Below are 20,335 nucleotides of genomic sequence, written 5' to 3' on the forward strand. Positions count from 1 at the left end.
TAGCAGTGAGTATGATGATGCTATTTATAGACATTTACCCATTTTCATTAGAGCTGAAAGAATGAAATCAGTTGATCTTTTTATAATTACGGTTGTTTTCCCCAAGCAAAAGGGTAAATATCCTCTGGTTCCAGCCTGTCAAATGAAATTTTGTTGTTTTTTCTGTGTTAAAATTAATGAAAATTGTCACTTTGGCTTTTCAAAGCCTGTGATAGACTGTTTTTTGGACATTTAATAGAACAAATAAGAAATCAGAATAATAATAGATTGATTGATAATGTAAATAATCATTCTTTGCAAACTCTATCACTAAAATAGTTATTTATTTCATATGGATAGATATAGTGTATATAGACAAACTGAGAACAGCTGTCCTATGAAAGTATTAAGAGTTGATAGTGGATACTAATTTACAACCGCTCTCAGAAAAGGAGATTAAGATGGTGAGGTAAAAAGAAGGTTGAGTCCAGGGAGATGCAATAAAACACATATTTAGTTGTAACATAGCTACAGGAAACTACACTTGATTACAAGTTTGTTACTAAATTAACCAGAATTTGGTAACTCTTTTAAAAGTTGTGAAATTTGCAGCAAATTTCAAACTTTACAGCTGCCACTTTAAACTACTCTGGTGGATCTGCTGCAGCTCTTTTAGTCTCTTGATGTATTTGTAGAACGGTTGAGGAGAAAGTCCATTTATTACCAAAACCCAAGAGGCTTGAACTGTGAAGGTGACTGTTAGATGAGACAAAGATTTAAAGTGTTCCCCTCTGCTCTGCATTAGGTTTTGACTCAATATGATTGAGTTTGATTTTAAACGTGTCAGAGGTGCTGTCTCATTGCCATGCTTCCATCCTCATTTCCCTCATATCAATATGAGCAAGATTGTAATTAGATAATTGTTAACGAGTCAGTTACAGGTGGTGTGCCGTTTATCACTGCCTTTATGTAAATGTGAAGGCTAATCTGTGGAGCGTAAACTTTTACTACGCCTGCTTTTGTCTTGTAAAACTCTTCTCTGAAAGCTTTACATGCTTTGTTTGTTTTATTCAGAAGGTCCTAGATCGAGTGTCTGAGCTTTTTTAAACAGAAATAGAGTCTTATAGAGAAATAGAGTCTTTGTCCACAGTGACACATTGTTGGCCTTTTAGCTGATAGTCAACAAGTATTGGCTACAAGTATTTCATGTTTGAGGTTTTGTACATGGAGCTATCATGTTTGCTGTTGTTGTTGCAGTCTATAACATCAAGTTTTTAAAAATGATTTAATAAAATAAGATGCTAGCCTGAGATCAGTGTCTTAAAGAGGATGTATCATGCATATGTTTGTATTTTGGGGCTTTACTGGAATATCTTTGCATGAATTAGTTTTAAAAAAGTCCTGATTTATCTCATACTGGCCCCTCGGTTCAGCCTCTGTCTGAAACAGGCCGTTTGAGTTCCTGTCGCTTTCAGGACCTCCTGTGTTCTGATTAGTCAGCTTCAGGAAGCTCTGAAGGCAAAGTCAGTATATCATCCCATGAAAGTCGTTACTGTGATGTGTCTGTTGCTGGTATCGTTTTACATTTGTTTAGCTCAGGTTTTAGAACTATTATCATGTTTAATATCCAGCATCATAACAGTATAAAAACAGCAAGTCATAAAAAGCACAGTATGTTCCCTTTAACAATAGACACACTGCTTGATGAAGCTCTCATAGTGTCATTATTCTTTTGTTCATGAGTCTTCTTGCTGGTGTCTTGTATGAGTGTCTACCTGAATCATGTCTTTTTGTCTCCTTTTGACCCAGCAGCAGCAGCAGCCGCCTCATAGTGTCTATCCAGCCTTCATGGTTAGTGTTCAGGGAGAGTTGTGGTTTTTGAAGTGTTCTTTATAAATTGTTTGTTGCCCGTCTAACACACGTCTTTGTGATAGGAGATGATGCCTGCCAGAGACAAATCACGACTTGGGGTGTGTGTGTGTGCGTGTGTGTGTGTGTGTGTGTGTGTTTGGATATTTTTGGCATCTTGTCCTTTGTCTGCTTTACTCAGGTGTCTCAGATTTGCTGAGAGATCAGGCGACATCGAGTGAAACCAGACGGCAATTTGAAAGCACTTTAATTCTTTATCTGACGACTAACCTCAAATGCGTTTATACTGTGAGTCTCTCCTGTTCGTATACCAAAATCAATCAAGTAATTTTTTTTATTTTTTAGCATAGGGTGCAGTTTAATCTTTAGTGCGACAACTGCAGAAGATATGACGAGCTACAGAAGCTGTTGTAGAGCAGTGGATAAGTAGGTAATGTGGCGATCATTGTCAGACTTATTAAGCCAGTCTGCCAGCTGGTTTGTGCTGGTACTGTTGATGCTTGTTCCACCTGACAGTACTGTTCTGCAGGGAGTCAGATTCGCCTAGTTAACTTTAATTGCCTGTTTCCTGTGGAAGTTGCCTGAGCTGCGGCGGCATTTACACATAATGAAAAAAGATAAGTGTGAAAGGAAGCCGGCTCTTTACCCATGAATATTGAATTGGAAGCAATTTATTTTCTGAATTTTTTCTCTTTCTCTCTCTCTCTCTCTCCCCCTCCTCCACCCTCTCCTCCCTTTCCTCATCTTTCCTCACTCCTCTCCTCAGCCATAGCTCGCTAATGAGGCTTCTTGATAATGATCCCTGCACGCTTTTCCTCATTAGGCACACTCAATAGGGACGTCCCTGCCCGAATCCCTCGCTCACTCTCTTTCATTCTCTTGTTATTTTCTGATTCTGCCTCTCCCTCCTTTTTCTTGTTCTGGCTTCCTCCTCCTTTTTCTCTTTTGCTCGCGTTTTCCTTTTTTCCCCAACAAATAGGCTGCTCTGCACACCAGTACAATATCGATTAACAATGCCGCCCTTCAGTTGCTTCTATCCATTGTACGGTTTCAGGTCCAGCTCGACATAATGAGCCGACTGAATAATGGCCAGCTGCTAAATAAACCTTTTAATGTGGTGAGCCACTAGATATACCCTCATCTGTTTCTCCATTTTATGTAATGAATGTATGGAGGAGGTTATTGAAGTTCTATCTAGCAAGCAGAATAGCAATCATGTTTTTTTGGAGAGGCAGTTGATGGATGTGCTAAGTGTTATTTAACCTTGTTTTAAAGCACTTGCTTCCCTCTTGCCTGAGTGGCTATTTAACTCCTGTCTATCTACTCACTGCTCTCTGACTGCCTCTCTCATACAGACGTCCACGGCCTCTTGGGAGGTGTGTGTGTGTGTCTGTGTGTGTGTGTGTCTGTGCTTAACAGCATTTTTAGTGAAGGAGTCGGCATGCTTGCTTGGTTTTCCCAGAGTGCTGAAAGGTTTTGAGGTTTTCAAGTGTAGGCCTATTGATTTTTAACTATCCCAACTATGATTGAAGCACAGTGGTTTGGGAGGGAGCAAAAAAAAAAAACCCCAACCCCAAAAAACGGCTGGTTTCATTTCTGATGACCAAAGCGGAGGTGTTGTTGAGTCAGCTATGGTTGTCACACAAAGGTCACATACTATAAATAAGAAACGATAAATATTTGTTAAGCAAATGTGATAAGTGTATAGTCTGCTTAGCATTGTTATAATAATTAAAGAGCATCACAAAAAAACACCATGTCTGTTGTGTAAGCCTGAAGGTAGTGACTGTCAGAGAATTGTAAATGACTTTTTGCTTCAGAGACCCAACTTTGTACCTTTTTTATAGCAGTATATTTTAGTAGAAGAGCGCCTTCCTGTCAAAAATGAACTTACAAGTTTGATAATTGATCAACTATTGAAGTAATTTATTGTACTCTAATGTCTAACATTTTCTGCTTCCAGCTTGTAAAATGGGATGGTTTACTGCTTTTCACTGTTTTATATAAATGTAAATTTTATATCTTTGTTTTGGGGTTTTGGTTGTAAGAAACATGTAGACTGAAGATTTCACTTCGTGTTCTTGGAAATTGAGACAGGGATTTTTCACCATTTTCTGACAAATATTTTACAAACATAAAATTATAATAATGTATGGATGAATTAAAAAGGGAAATAACCATTAGTTGCAGATGTACATTGCATTACTGTCTTAGCACCCTCATTAAAAACACTAGCAGATAAATCTGCTTGAATGTTTTCATATCGCTGTCTCATGAAGCAATCCCTTATATTTGGCTTAATAATGCATAACTAAATGCTTAAGACAAAAATAAAACAAAGAAATATGAACACATCGGTGTTTGTGAATGAATATATGATATTGTTTGTTATACAGCACTTTAAGGATGCAGTGGAAATCTGCAGCAGTGAGCAGAATTTCTTTCCCCCCTCAGACAGTGAATGAGCTGGATCAGCTTGTTGGCAGTCACTGTCAGCGTGCTATTATGCATAAACGGTTTGGCCTTGAACTAAATGTTGTTGTAAGCCAGCTCTAATGCACGAGTAGAGTGTGGTCATTCATGGATTCACTTCCCAGCCGACCCACTTGTCCTCTGTCTTGTCTCCTGTCTCTCGACGTTTGTTTACAGCAGCAGCAGCTCCAGGCCCAGCACCTCTCCCACGCAGCCCACGGCCCCCCTGTCCAGCTGCCCCCGCATCCCTCAGGCCTGCAGCCGCCCGGCATCCCCCCTGTGACGGGTGCTGGCTCTGGCCTGCTGGCGCTGGGTGCTCTTGGCAGCCAGGCCCACCTGCCTGTGAAGGATGAGAAGAACCACCACGACCTGGAGCACCGTGGTGAGGAGCACTGCCTGCCACACACACTGTCCTCAGGATTTTAGTGTGGTTTTACGATCGTACCCGCCAAAAACAGCTTTTGCCAGCCAAATACATTCATAATATAAACATAACACTGCACGTCTGTAATACAAGTGTTTATGTACACAATTACTGTGTGAGGTTGTAGTTTCTTAACCTTAGCCATAATACATTTTGACATGTGAAAATAAAAGTGTAGTTCATACCCACATTAGGAAGCAGAAAGGAAAGAGTTTAAAGGAGTTAACACACTAATGCTTATGTGGAGGAAAACATTTGAAAGCACTGTATAGGGCTTAGAGAAGAACATAAAATGGGCATAAAAAAATCTGGTCTAGATGTTGGTTGCAGATCAGTCATTATCAGAAATGCATGTGGTAAAGTTGGTCTAATTAAAAAAATTAAAACCACTTTCTTACATTGCCCTTCATAAATTATTTATAAGTTGCCACTAATGACTATCAATGGTTAATAAATCACTTACTAATCGTCCATAGATCAGTTATTAGCCAATAATACAAGCAACTGGCAGGTTGTTAAAAATAATCATATTATCAATCTTTACTTATCACAGCAAAAGTTATCTCAAGGCAGTTTTCACATAGAGCAGGTATAGTCCATACATTTAATTTAAAGACACAACATTCCCCCATAAGCAAACAATTGGCGACAGCAATACGAGGAAAAACTCGCCTTTCACAGGAAGAAACCTCAACCAGAAATAGAAGTTTCTCACTTTCAAATAAGCCAAAAGGAAAGGTATAAAAAAAAAAGGCTAATAAGTTGGTGAACTTGAACAGTTGTAATTCATAAAATCTGAAGTAAAGTCAGTATTCAAACAGTTTATCTGAGAGTCTCTCTGATTAACTAAAAAGATACTGAGGGAGGATAAACACCAGCCAGTGATTTTTTACAAGCTTGCAACACACAGGTTGTCCCCAGTAATGGTTTATAACTGAACTATAGCGTAAATGATTTCTTAACTCTTAATTAAGCCATTAATAGCTTCTTATAAACCCTGTACAAATGGCGCCATATTAGAAAGTGGCACCAAGGGCATTTATGCAGAGTTTCGTACATGAGAGTGTTGTTTTAGCTGAATAATAATTCTATTACGGTTATCTGATTGGAGGGCTGAGTCGCACTCATACTAATTTGTGTTTTGCTTTTCTCTCTCCTGGACCCTCATCTTTTCACTCGCCTCTGGCTCTTCCTCTGAAAGAACGCGAGTCCAGCACGGTACGTTGACTCTCCTGCTCTCCATCTCCTGTGTGTCTCTTGACTTTGCCGGGTCTCTGGCTCTCTGTGTTTGGTGATTAGGTGTACTTTACATAGACTTAAGCTCTCTGTTCAATAGAAATTCATGCTGTCCGTATAAGAACACACACATTTTTTGGTACTCAGGGGGGTATAAGCTGACTGAAATCAAATAATGAAGTCTGGCCAAATAAGCCAGTGCCATCTAATCCAGGTGGAAAATGACTCCAATCACTGGGCAGGGATTAGTAGGCAGCTACCTCCTTTAATTTCAGCACAATTAAAAGCGACTTTGACTCTCCTTCTATTCTTCCATCATCACTTTAAAGGATTTACTGTTGCATGTGTTCAATACCCGACTCCTTTTCATCTCCTTTTTATCTACACTTTCTTCTCCTTTCTCTTCTGCACATACCTTCATTCTCTGCATTCACTTCTTATCTCATTAATTTACTTCTTACACCACTTCTTCTCTCCCGCTCTACTGTCTGTCTGTCTCTCTCTCTCTCGCTCCCTTCTTATGTTAAAGTCCCTGTTTATTGGACTGGCTTAAAGCTCTCAGCTAGCTGGAGCGTAATGCTCTGTTGGATCTGCTCGGTCAGATTGAGTTCCCATTGACTGGCCATCCTGAATGGGCCCACTCATGTCTGAAGGGAACTCAAACTCTTCCCCATCTCGTATGGTGACGAGCGCCTGCCAGCAGGACTGCCTTACCTGATCTCTCCTTACAGCGCACACACACACACACACACACACACACACACACACTCTCTCACACGCAGAGTCTTCCTGTCCTGTTGTCTCGGGTCATCTGATACGAGAGTTGGAGGCAAGTACAGGGTTATTGAGTCTAAACAATCCTTTAAAGGTCACAGTCTCAGATACACAGACAGGCTGTAATGCTTTAAGAGATTTTTTCTTCTGTCAGACAACATCTCTCTCCTTGTGCTTCACACCAAGGCCAACTAAAACTCTCTTTGCCCCCCGCCCCCGCACGCAACAGAAGCTGAACAAATTTCCATATTTTGACCTGAGATGGAGGGAAGTGGGAGATAGTAGAGAGAGCTGCTGGGTTAGCTAAAACAGTCAGGAAAAGTCTGATTCTTTGTGTGTTAGTCAAAAATCAAGGGCACTTTGTGAAGGGGGCAGCGATTCTGTTTGTGTGCCATTAACTGCCCAACCTTCACACTCGGCTCTCCTCGGCTTAGGAGGTCTTTTTTTTTTTCCTGCTCGGTTACCTTTCTCTGCTGCTCTTCTTTCATTTCCCCTCAGCTGCAGCCAAGAAGTCAGATATCTTTCTTCTACCCCTTTCACCATATCTGTCTGTTTCTAATGAAGGCAGGGATTTGTTGAGCTGCCTGTCAGTGTGGGCTGGCCTCAGAGTTCACTCCCTCCCTGCCCGTTGGCCTGTTTGGCAGTGCCACCCCACCACACCAGTGCCCAGACTACAAAAACCCCGTTTGCAGCTTCTGAGAGAGTGCCAGCCTGTCCGGGCATTCCCACTAGTGGGGAGAACTCATTGCCACACTGCTATGCTCTCATTGCCTGCCAAGTTCCTTTCCTGTTTTGCTCTCTGTCTTTCTTCCTCTTTTTTTTTCTCTCATTTTCTCTCTCTGCCTCTTTCATGGCCCTTTCTTTGCTGGCAACACCCTCTTTGTGTCTTCACATTGCACTCTTGTCCAGGTTTCCTCAATGGCCTCTTTCTTTCCTTCCTCTTTTTTTAAATTTTTTATTCTGGTTGATTTTCATGAACTTTCCTGTCAGTCATTTTCTAATGTTTGGCCTGCCACAGTGCACACAGTCACACTCAGTGACTCCAGCAGTCATTAACCTTGGTTTAACAGTTACAGAGTGAGAGATCCTGGTCACTTTTGTTTTTTATTTGCTTGTACTCGCATGTCACAGGCGGATAAATATGCAGCCAGGAATGTGAGCTGTGTTCACTTATATATTTAGAGTTGTTAATGTTGCTTCAAGCGTGTCTGACCAGGTCACTTTGAGGGTCTACAGGAGGATTAGGTGTCAGGTTGTGAGTTTAAACACACACATCCTCCGCTGCACTCTGCTCCCTCCTCACACTCCACCTCTCTCCTCACCTCTCCTTAATCTGCCCAGTGCATCATCTTGCTTGGGAGTTAATGTTTTTGTCTTCCAGTGGTGTTCTGTGGATTTGCTCAGCTACCTCGTCTGTTTCCTCTTTGCTCCATTGCCTTGGCAGCAGCTGGGCTGAGCTATCCCAGAATAATCTTCTGCCCCCTCTATCCCAAATCAGTCCAGTTCTGTCCAGGAGCATTGTGCGCTTAGCTTTACAGTCAATATTGTCACTGCTTTGAGAAAAGAACAGGCTCCAGAGCCAAGCCTGGACAGGATAGCTTTTGGTAGTTTCTGGTTTTTCTGGTTTCTGAGGGTTTGTCACTTCCTGCATTTAAGCACCAAAACATCCACTTGACTGAAGGGGCCATTCTGGCAGGGCAGAGCTTTCTCTTTCTCTCACTCGCTCTCTCTTTTTAAATGTGTCTTACATCTGGCGCTTTCCTTCACTAACAGAAGGTGATTTGTGTGCAGACAATTCGTTACTTAACATCGTGCCAAGATGAAGAACAATGACACAATACAGACACAGCTCACTGATTCTCATTTAAGCTGCAATTCTACAGTCATAATAATGCTCAAAGGAGCTAGTCCTGCTCTTGTATATGATACATGTTCGTAGAAAGTTTCTGATGTTGCACAGAGTCAAAGATTTGTCAAAGTGAGAAGTGACTGTTGACTGATGCTGTCTGTCTGCATGTTGTTGGCAGAATAACTCGGTGTCACCGTCAGACAGCCTGCGGGCAGCCAGCGAGAAGCACCGCGGCTCATCTGATTACGGCCTCGACTCCAAGAAACGCAAAGTAGACGACAAGGACAGCAGATATGTGAGTGTTGTTTATTGCTTTCGTTGTTTTTGAGGAAGCTTTTTTATGTTAAGTTTATAACCCTCATACTTAGCTGCAGGCAGACTAAGGAACACTACAGTGTATGATTATTAACTATGCTGAAAAATATTATATAACTTCAGGGATATAAGTTAAGTATTAGCAAACCAAAATATAACCGGAAACTAACTAACATCTTATATATGACCAAAACAGTGGTGGTTATATAATAAAATAACAGGTAATGCTTTAATTTAGGGGTCTGTAAATTATTAATAAGTTTCCTGTAAAGATGATGTAATTAGGCACTAATTATAAATGAAATAAATAAATACATCATTCAATTGGTGCATTTTCAGTTACTTAAATCCAATTAAATTTCAGTTGTTAGTCAGCAGCCATTTGTTAGCAGGGAACCTACAATTTAACATTTATGAAGAATATAGTTTCCAAGAATAAATGAAAGATGAATGAATAATGAATCTTTGCTTGTTTGTAAATACAGTTCTTCCAACAACTTATTTTAATCTCAACACAACCAGTTTGTAGTTGAATAAAGGTCTCAGAACATCCCCTTAAATAATTAATACCAAATGCCATTGTTCTTTCCAGGAAAGGAGAAAGGTATAGTGTTATTATAAAAAAAGATCCATTAAGTCCAACATGTGTGTGTATATATACTTTATTTTAAGTAAAGTAATACCAAAGTATAGTCAGTTTTAAAATATAAATAGTCCTGAAATATTGGACCAGTTAATGTTTGTTGCATTTTTGTTACTAGTGTTATTGTTCTCTTGCTAATCTAAACGTCTCGCTTCATTTCAGGAGAGTGACGGAGACAAAAGTGACGACTTGGTAGTGGATGTTTCCAATGAGGTAAGTCTGTCATAAGGTAGAAGCTGCTCCACCACATTCCACAATGCGAACGCTGCGTAGACACCGAACACAGCTCTCTTTTGTCAGTTGTCTGCAGGAGCCTCAACACCTTCCTCATTGTAGCCAAAAAGTCTGTCATAATATCGGTCGTGTGTGCTTGCTTGCTGTGTTTCTTTTGTTATTCATGTAGAAAATAAGACAAAGAGCACAAAGAGAAAAGGGAGTGACAGGTGAATGAAAAGTGTTAGTGTGTGTGTGTGAGAGAGAGAGAGAGTAGGATCACGCACGAGTATATTTATCTGTGTTTGCACATGAGGCCCTGGTTTGTTTGACCTACATGTACATGCCAGTGGCTTTCCTCCAGTCTGTTTGCTCAGTCTCTTTCTCTGTCTGTCTCGTTTAACTCTGTAGGATCCGGCCACCCCTCGGGTTAGCCCCGCTCACTCTCCTCCAGAAAATGGCCTGGATAAATCGCGAGTCCTGAAGAAGGATGCAGCCCCCAACAGCCCCGCATCTGTCGCATCCTCAGGCAGCACGCCGTCCTCCAAAGCAAAGGACCACGCCCATGTGAGTATGAGGGACACACTGATAAACCAGAGAAGATGAAATAAGGAGGTTACAGTGGAGGGGCTGAAGGGTGAACTGACAGACTAAAGGGCGTTTGTCAAGTGAAGTGGGTGTCTGTGTGAAGGACTAATACGCAGGAGGCTTAGCAGTTGGCTGCTGTGAAGGGCTTGAAGGGGCAGAGGGTGGATGCACTCTCAGGAAATCAAAATCTGTGGCTCACTCCTCTCAATCTCCTTTATGGCTTACCCAATAAATGGTCATTTTTTCCTCGCCCCAAAGCTGTAAATAACCCAGAGACACGGTGGCGAGGGAACTGCTGTCTCCCTCCTCTCCTCCCTCCTCATCTTCCCTTTACTCTAATACTGAAGCTCTCGCGAACCAGCCTAGAACACTTCATGCATCGGTTTGACATAAACCATTTCACCAAGGATTAAGATAGATTTATAGTCCACATCATTGCCCTCCACCTCCAAGACACCCAACTTCTCTCCATCCCTCATTAGTGTGTGTCACCAGGCTAAACCCCCCCACCCCCCACACCCCCCCACTCCTCTCCCCTCGATCTGCAAAGAAAGAAAGAGATGGATTAATTATGAGAGGAGTGTTTGGGCCACCATCTTGCTTCTGTAGCCACTCTTAACAAGCTTGACTTCTGAGCAAAGGTTTATGCCCCCCCCCCCCCCCCCCCCACACACACACACACACACACACACACACACACACGACTGTAATGAAGTGTCAGTGTTAGATTGGATTACCTTGAGCCGTCCACTCAGATTGTCACTCTGGATTTTCCTGCCAGTGGGGGGATTTTCGACTCACTGGGGGATTTTAAAAAAGAACTCTGGCAGGAATTACTTGAGGACAGTTTCATTTTTCTGTGTGTTTGTGTTTATGTGGCTGAATGAGAGTAAGTCAGTGAAGTCCCAAAACAAGGTTGCACCAAGAGGTTAAAGAGTGTTTCTGTTTTTAGAACGACAAGTCGTCCACACCGAGCCTCAAGTCCAACACACCCACACCCAGGAATGAGGCACCCACACCAGGAACCAGCACCACTCCAGGACTACGGCCTCTGACAATGGGCAAACCACCCGGCATGGAGGCATTAGGTAAGTTAACACACATGCTGATCTTCACTAAGACTGGACATAGTGTCATAGAAATAATCAAATCCAAGAACAAGACTATTTACATGCTGATGTCAGCAGGTGAGATGTTTGTGACATTCGTCTAATTTAAGAGCTTTAGCATGCTAACCTTTGTTCATTAATACAAAATACAGCTGAGAGGAAGTGTCATTAATTTTAAAAGTGAGTGCAGGTATTGCAAAAACTTAATGGTCAAAAAATTGCCCTGCTCACCAAAGTGATTTGAATTCCTCCCCTGGTGACCATGGACAAAATGTCATGCCAGCATATTTAATAGTTGAGATATTTTAGTCTGGAAAAAGTGGCACACACACAGACAGGAATTACCATATTCAGAGTCTTGCTGCTAGCACAGCTAAAAACACCAAACATTCCCTGGTATTAGCTTTTTGTTTTACATGATGAATATCTGAATATCTTCAGGTTTAAAAGTGCTGGTCTGGTTTGACAGGATAGACAGATTAACAGATTAACTCTCCTGTAGCATCTCAATAAATTAATTAAAATGATCTTTTCTCTAGCTGCTCCTGCCCTGCGCACACCTCTCTCCATTGCGGGTTCCTACGCCACGCCGTTTGCCATGATGGGTCATCATGAGATGAACGGATCCCTGACGAGCCCGGGTGTCTATCCTGGCCTCATTTCACCACAGATGAGTGCAGCAGCTGCTGCTGCTGCTTACGGACGCTCACCAATTGTAAGTATTTCAGTGTGTGACTGAATGAATGATGGTTTTTCATACCTGTACATGCATATATTCCACCTCCATCAGATTGACACAAGCCCTCACCAGCGCCTGTATGAATTATCCACCACGGCTGTAGGTTGTAAAATCTGTTTGCAAAATGACTTTGAGAAACTTAAGCATTCATCCTCCATAACTCATTGTGAATATTTCTGCTTCGCTGGCTGTGGCTTGTTGTGTGTACATAATGAGAAAGTACAAAGACGGCCTCGCTCCTTCACTTTGATGTTAGTTAGTTAGCATTCTAAAGGCTTTAAAAAAAAAAAAAAAAAGGCTCACTCCCAAAATGAATCTCCATGTTTGAAAATCTCCCAGGCTTTCATTAGCATTAGCAAGTGGGATGTTGTAGCCTTGTGTAAAGCTTGTCTGCATGCAATGAAGCTGAATCCGTGCCTTTCAAGGGATTTGCCTGGAAACGATCTTATGAGGGTTCCTCAGGGTGTTAGCAGATAGGGCGAAGCATAATTTCCAATTTGAATATTAGGTTAGTCTAATTTATCTTTGCAGGTTATCAGTTGTTGACTCTTCTTCTTGCTCACGCAGGCGGGGTTTGACCCTCATCCTCACATGAGAGCTCCAGGCCTGCCAGCAAGCCTCACTTCCATTTCTGGAGGAAAACCGTGAGTATTGATGGTTTTCATGTTGCATTCAAATCTTTGTGGTACTTAAGCATGTTTTATCAACAGATAACAGATATCTATTTCTTAGCTCAAACTGTACATCTCTGCCCTCCTCTGTTTCTGTCCAGGGCTTATTCTTTTCACGTGAGTGCGGATGGTCAGATGCAGCCCGTGCCCTTCCCTCCAGATGCACTGATAGGCCCGGGCATCCCGCGCCACGCTCGCCAAATCAACACACTGAGCCACGGGGAAGTGGTGTGTGCTGTCACCATCAGCAACCCCACGCGTCACGTCTACACCGGCGGCAAGGGCTGTGTCAAGATCTGGGACATCAGCCAACCTGGCAGCAAGAGCCCAGTGTCCCAACTTGACTGTCTGGTAACTAGTTGTTATTGTTTGTCACACATCGAGGAAGTGGAGAGTTTCACATCTGTTTTTTTTACTGTGGAAATCTCAAACTGGCGTCAAGGCTTCCAACCAGAAAAGATATTGAATGTACTCATGTTTCATGAGCTCTCTGCGATCGCTCTCCTTCATTAAGAGTTTCCATGAGCATCAAATGTAGCCTAACTCCACATCCCACCGTAGCTTTTTCCCCCAGATCCCAACAGACAGAGATGTGAATAATTCAGCAAAGTGTCTCACTGCTGTGCTGAAATAATCCTTGGTGAGAAAAAAAGCCTGCTGAGTAATGATGTTCTGATTGGCCAACCTTGTCTGCCATTACGCAGCTCATTACTTCCTCCCAACTGCCTCCCATTTCTCATTTTGATACTGCGGCTTCATGCTGTTCAACTCATATGGCCTCCCAACACCCTTAAGGTGCGTCCAGAGTGCAATTGGGTCTTATAAAGCCATCAGAGGTGCTGCTTTAATTCGACCAAGGGCTTCCACAGTCCTATTGATCTCTGATTTCCTGCTCTCTTGGTTGGAGCCTGGCCAACAGCTGCAGCTCCTCTCTCTCCGTGCATCTCTTGTTAAAGCTGACATCCACATCTTAACTGTAACATCAAAGAGAGGGAGCTGCATTCAGAAAACTTCACGTCAAAGAAAAGCTGCTCTTGAGTTTAAGTGGAGATTTGTCTTGACGTGGCTACACTCAAGTATGCGGCTAATCTCTTTGTTGCTCAACAGAATTGTAATAGTTCTTAACCTCAGATCGTCCTGTTTACATAAATATTTCACATTAAGAAAAAAGACAGAAATATCATCCACTCATCAAGATCGTGACAACGCTCTCCTTTTGTTTCCGCTCCAGAACAGGGACAATTACATCCGCTCCTGCAAGCTGTTGCCTGACGGCCGCACCCTGATCGTGGGTGGTGAGGCCAGCACACTGACCATCTGGGACCTGGCCTCACAGACGCCCCGCATAAAGGCAGAGCTCACTTCCTCTGCTCCAGCCTGCTACGCACTGGCCATCAGCCCTGACGCCAAGGTCTGCTTCTCCTGCTGCTCTGATGGAAACATCGCTGTGTGGGACCTCCATAACCAGACCCTCGTTAGGTCAGTGCTTTGGATGCTACAGTGATTCCTTCATACGCAGTCCTTTGTGTTTGATGAATTAAATAGTAGACACCATTATTGTTAAACTTAGGAGGGCTTTCTCCTCTGTTCCTAACTTGATGTGTGGCATTTTGTGTTATTTCAGGCAGTTCCAGGGCCACACAGACGGAGCCAGCTGTATCGACATCTCCCACGATGGGACCAAACTGTGGACCGGAGGGCTGGACAACACGGTCCGCTCCTGGGATTTGAGAGAGGGACGGCAGCTCCAGCAACATGACTTTACCTCACAGGTAGACAGAAGCCCCGATAAAGAAATTCATTTTTCCTTCTGTTCAGTGCAAAGTCGAGTTAGAGGAATATGCACCGCATCTTTTAAGTGACCTTAATCAACATAAAGCAGTCTTCTTCATAAGTGTTTAAATCGTTGTTGGACTGGAATGCAGAGGTGTGACCCAGCTCTGTCTTGTTGCAGATCTTCTCGCTGGGTTACTGTCCCACTGGAGAATGGTTGGCTGTGGGCATGGAGAGCAGTAATGTGGAGGTGTTGCATCACACCAAGCCTGACAAGTACCAGCTGCACCTACACGAAAGCTGTGTGCTCTCACTCAAGTTCGCCTACTGTGGTAAGCAAAATGATTTATTCTATTTATTTGTGTGCACACATACAGACATATGGGGAAAACTAATCTTTGCACTGCTTTTTGTCTCATTAGTCTGCATTCCTAAGAATGCCAAATTCATTCTGTTTGTTTGTCCAATACTTTTAGTCCAGACTGCCAGGTTAATTAAATTTGGGATTCATGGCTCCCACGAAATAATTTCTAATAATTTTGTTAACCTGAGAAATGATATATTTTGTCGCCACAGTCAAACTTTAATTCAACGTTTAACTCGTTTCATTTGGTGACACAATTTTTTAGGGGAATTTGTGGAGTTCAATGAGAGAAGAGAAATGAGAAAAGAAATCACTCAGCTGTTAACTCGGCGGCTAGCTTGGGTGCTAACTCGGTAGTTAGCTCGGTGGCTAATTCAGCTAACTGGCTAACTGTAGACTGTAGTGTGCGCTGAATGTATTTATACCTCTACAGCAGCAGCGGCAGGTTTATGCCAGACCCGCCCACTAAATCTTGAAACACAGTTTGTGAAGCCTCGCTCCACAATTTAAATCTAAATGGTTGAAATGCTTTTTACACCCTTTTTAGAAATACATTTATGACCTATTTAATGTGTTTAGAAGAAAATGTCTGAATTCACTTTACATGGTTTTAAGGCTATGGTTTTAAGACAATGAAATGATTCAAACCTCTGGTGACTCTTTGTTTGTTTTTAGTCAAGTCATTTAAAGGATGAACTCCTAATGATTGAATCTTATTTGTAAGAATTACAGTAAATATTTCGAGCTGACATGTCAGATCACTGCTTGCTAATATCAATCTGTATAGTCTAAAATGCATTTAGTTCATGCTTGTAGTGGAATGCATCAACTGTTATTTTACAAACATTCTCATTAAAAAGGGAAATGAGTTTTTACTTTTCGTGCTCCAATCATTCTGCCTGTCGGGCAGACCAGCTGGTTTCAAGTTTAAAGCTCAGACAAATGAGATTTTACTATCGCCAGACTTCTTTTTTCTTCCAGAAGTGTCAGTATTCATTTCCCCTCAGAAGACCCCCCACAGCACAGGCTCATATCTCTGGCTCTACAGAACTGGTTAATTCAAATAACACTCGCTGCTTCAGAGCTCTTGCTGTCACTAATTAAATCATTAGCCAACTAGTCAGTTGGGTAATTAATCAGAGGGTGATTTAAATAATTATCAGAGTTGAAATGGTGTGGGTCTCCTTCATTATGGGCATTTTATGATCGTTTATGTAATGGTATTTTCCTCAATTAGGTTTTTATAGCCATTGATGGATCAGGTCATTAAACAGTCATACGTTAGAGGTGTAAATCCCTTTTGTCAAACTAGAAAAGGCTGGCGAGGTTTGCGTGGACAAACATTACTCTGTGTGTGTTTGTGTGTAAACAAACAGGTTCAGATTGTATCCTCAAGATGTCTCTTCTGTGTTTGCAGGTAAATGGTTTGTGAGCACAGGGAAGGACAATCTGCTGAATGCATGGAGGACTCCCTATGGGGCCAGTATATTCCAGGTAAGTCAGATCAAACAACACACAATTAAACAAAAGGACATAAAGTAATATTTAAAGAAAACTAAAATGTTTGCAATAACTTAAAATTTGTGCTCGTGTTAAATCAGAAGCAGAATACATTTTCTTCAGTTAGGCTTAATTTCTGGTAAAGTTGTAAGAACATTCAAAAGCGTCGTCCTGTCAAAATCATGTGATAAAATAACCTCAACTCTATAAAGACTTAAAAGCATTTTAAGTGATAATTAACACTTCTACTCATATAATGTTATTTGATCAAATTATTGTCTTAGTCAATTGTCACTCAAAACTTGCAGCTTCCTAAATGTGAGGATTTCCTGTGATTCATGACAGTAAACTGAAGTTTTGACTGTTGATCAGACAATACGAGAGATTTAGAGATGCCACTGTGGGCTCTAAGAATGTACTGACCTCCTACACAATTTACTGACTTATTTTAAAACAAGATGATGAATCGATAATGAAAACATTTGTTAGTTGCAGCCCTACTTGCTCATTATATATAGACAGTTCTACTATAACCTGAGAAATAAGAGATTAAGTTTTTATTGAATATGGAAATAGCAGACCGGAGAGTTAATCATTCATTATTTTTACCTCCACAGTCCAAGGAGTCGTCCTCCGTCCTGAGTTGTGACATCTCCGCAGACGACAAATACATTGTGACAGGTTCTGGAGACAAGAAGGCCACCGTCTACGAGGTCATCTACTAGAGAGCGAAGGAGGCTCGAACTCTGCTTCAGCACTTCTACTGAGACGACTTTTCTGCTTTCACCCCCCCGACCATCATCTGTGGACGGGAATAAACTGGCCGAGAATTACTGAAGATGTGGAAAACTTTATTGGTGGAAATGAAAGGAGCTATTGGCCCATGGATACTTTTTTTTGGTCCTTTTTTTTCTTGGAGGGTTTATCTTTGGGTTGCACATTTTTTGTGACATCTGAAAAAACACATTTTTTGAGAATATTTGGAAGCAGTGCTTCATTTCTGAGAACCTCGTTCACCAGACGTCTTGTGAAAAGTGTACATATTGGATTAAATAAGACATTTTATATATATTATAAAAATATATATATTTTCATGTCCTGGGTGTACTTGTGATGGATTGTTTTGGCCCTCTCTCTCTCTCTCTCTCTTACGTCATGATATTTGAGCGGGAGAGCCGAGCATAGATTAGAACTTTTTAACTATTTTACCTTTTGATTTTCTTAAAGCACATTCTCCAGGCTGACTTTTTTCAAAAATCAAACCGAGGAGCATGAAACTTGTAAAGTAGGACGTTTTGTGGAGATTTTAAAAATGGCCTTTTGTCACAGTGCTCTTACCGGACGATGATAATGTATTCTGATCTGTAACATGGAGCCCTCCGCTGGTTTGGACCACTGTGGGATCGAGCGGGACACTATGATTCAGGATGGATGTAAATTTAATTCATATATATAAATATATATAAAGACTTTTTTAAAGTGTACTAAGTGTACTGCTCTGTCTGTGCTATCTTTCTCCCTGTTTGTTTTACCTTGTTAGATGATGGGAGATAGCGAACGTTTAATGTTTAGCCTAACCCTTGGACCTCAGTTGGCAGCAGAAGCACTGCAGCAGGCACAAACTGAATGACAATGTGCTTTTTGCTAACTTTTACGTAATATGGATGTTGAATTGCACCATTGATTTCTTGGCTACAGACTTAACTCAAACAGTCCAATCTGTGCTATTGGAATCTTTCTGCCCTTTGTATCTTATCAATATTCTTGGAAAATGTTTGGTCGGCCGTGACGGTGCAGAAAGACCTGATTAACTGCACGAATCGGTCTGTCTTTATAAAAATGTTCAGTGCCTGTAGTTGCTCCGTGAGTCTGGAGCGATACGGCACTAAAATACAACAGGAATACAGGAATGAGTAAATCGAGTGTCTCCCATGTCGACGTGAAGACTTCAGTGAATAATTCTGGTTTCTACACTGTGCTCCTGACACTGTCAGCGTTTCCCACAGAAAACAAAAAAGGGCGAAATCCGCCCGTCCCGCTGAATCACACCAAAGTATGTAGCAAATGCTGTCAGCACTGAAAAGAAATGTACAGTTGTTAATAAATCAATAAAACTGTTTTTGTAGAATGGCCCATTTTCTTGTGATTTACCTACAAATAAACACTTAATTTTGTAAGTTTATGGGAATAACTGAGTAATGTTGCAGTGAAATAGTCTGGATAAATGTATTCCCCTCCTGTTGCTCTGCTAGGGTTTCTGAGGTCATATCCTTTTTATTTTTTGGAGGGAAGTACAGGGTTTTATGAACCTGAAGGGAACTTTATGTCCAACAATTAAAGGAATAGTTTGACATTTTATTCAATATTATTTGCTTTCTTGCTGATGGTTAGAGAGATGCTTAGCTTAAATTTAAGTAGTTATGTGCCAGACTGCTGTTGTTGTTACATCCCTGAGGAAACGGTGGAAGACTCTATGAAACTGTCCTGCATGAAACTACAACTATTACACAATCTTGTCATCTAACCCACAGCAAGAAAGCAAATCAGCATATTTTTCTGTATTTCCTTTTAAAAAAAAAAAAAAAAGTCTACCATGTATCGCTAAAACAGAACAGGATAAATTTTGGTGAAAATGTTCCACACATACTGTAACAAATTGGTTGCCTACCTCTTCACTGTGAGACTAGTTTTCCCTTCTCAGAATATTTCATCATATCGTGACCCCTCAAATTTATGCTGTGGCCCCTTGAAGGTCCCCAGACCCTCAGGACCCTCTTGTATCTCAAAAAAACATCAGCAGTCAAAGCTAATTCATTGTAAGTTGCTTAAGAATTGTGTCGGTATTGTATCTGCAACAGAGTAAATTGCTGCGTGACACTTTCATGTCGCGCTTGGAGAATTTTGTCATGTTGAAGACATCGTCATATTTTGTTGTTCAGTGTCACTGGGTTGTTACAAATATCTAAAATAACACAACCCAGTGACACTGAACAACAAAATATGACAGTGTGTTACAATCTTTAGATATTTGTAACATCCTTGTTTAAGAAGTCCCAGTCAGGATGATACAACACTAATGTAACCGAACAAGCCAGCTGGAGGATAGTGACTGGTTACCATGGTAATGACTGAAACCTTTTACAGAGTAGTGACTTTTATCAATAGTGTCGAGTGACCTACCATAAATCTTTTGCTATCTTCAGTGTGTCCGCCTTCTTTGTGACCATCATCTTCATCATCATCATCATCCTGTGGGTGTTCCTCAGAGTGAAATCCACACTGTACCATTTGAGGTTAGATCTTGTGTGTTGTTGAGCTGTGTAGATAGGCAGCACACAGAATAAAATATATTAGTGTTTTGTTGATCCATTGGGACGGCAGATAAGAGAAACCGACACTCAAGCTTCTCCTAAATTCTGTCAATTCTGAGTGAAAGCAGTTGTTGAGGGTCAGTACTGGGGTTAAGTTAGTGTGGTGGACACACTCGGTACTACAGCAGCATCATGTGACAAACACTGTAAAACTGTGAATACATATTTTTGAGCATCACAAACCATTTAAAAGGACTGTTTTTCAATTCAGTGCAATAACTGTTAACACTTAGTGATCAAAGTATTTCATCCCATTCATGTGTGTGGGGAGCAAACAGAAACGCAAGCGTGAGGAAGCCGAGTGGAGATTCTTGATGGACCGCTACGTGCAAACAAAAAGTCACGTGACCGACGGTGGAAGCCAAATTAGCACGACCGCTGGCGAGCTAATCTGCATGTTTACTGTTGTCCTGACTGACCGCTTCTGGCTGTGGAGATGTTACACT

At 41.5% G+C, this 20,335-nt stretch overlaps 1 protein-coding gene across 7 annotated transcripts in view; it reads left to right on the forward strand.

The window, feature by feature from the left end:
* tle3b (TLE family member 3, transcriptional corepressor b) overlaps positions 1 to 18,648 on the forward strand; it is a 31,325-nt gene extending 12,677 nt beyond the window's left edge. For 2 of the 7 annotated variants that reach the window (XM_053323581.1, XM_053323597.1), the window contains exons 8-22: positions 1,792 to 1,830; positions 4,498 to 4,700; positions 5,902 to 5,962; positions 8,782 to 8,898; positions 9,724 to 9,774; positions 10,186 to 10,341; positions 11,315 to 11,450; positions 12,011 to 12,186; positions 12,778 to 12,854; positions 12,983 to 13,232; positions 14,113 to 14,360; positions 14,506 to 14,653; positions 14,836 to 14,986; positions 16,436 to 16,512; positions 17,136 to 18,648. In XM_053323581.1, coding sequence (XP_053179556.1) covers positions 1,792 to 1,830; positions 4,498 to 4,700; positions 5,902 to 5,962; positions 8,782 to 8,898; positions 9,724 to 9,774; positions 10,186 to 10,341; positions 11,315 to 11,450; positions 12,011 to 12,186; positions 12,778 to 12,854; positions 12,983 to 13,232; positions 14,113 to 14,360; positions 14,506 to 14,653; positions 14,836 to 14,986; positions 16,436 to 16,512; positions 17,136 to 17,243 — 1,998 coding nt within the window. In that variant the 3' untranslated portion in view covers positions 17,244 to 18,648. Of the gene's footprint in view, positions 1 to 1,791; positions 1,831 to 4,497; positions 4,703 to 5,901; positions 5,963 to 8,781; positions 8,899 to 9,723; positions 9,775 to 10,185; positions 10,342 to 11,314; positions 11,451 to 12,010; positions 12,187 to 12,777; positions 12,855 to 12,982; positions 13,233 to 14,112; positions 14,361 to 14,505; positions 14,654 to 14,835; positions 14,987 to 16,435; positions 16,513 to 17,135 lie in introns of all 7 variants that reach the window. The other 5 variants (XM_053323612.1, XM_053323588.1, XM_053323628.1 and 2 more) reach the window with 5 other exon arrangements.
* The last annotated feature ends 1,687 nt before the right edge of the window (positions 18,649 to 20,335 follow it).

The sequence above is a fragment of the Scomber japonicus genome, chromosome 1 (genome assembly GCF_027409825.1).
Source record: "Scomber japonicus isolate fScoJap1 chromosome 1, fScoJap1.pri, whole genome shotgun sequence".
Taxonomy (NCBI): Eukaryota; Metazoa; Chordata; class Actinopteri; order Scombriformes; family Scombridae; genus Scomber; species Scomber japonicus.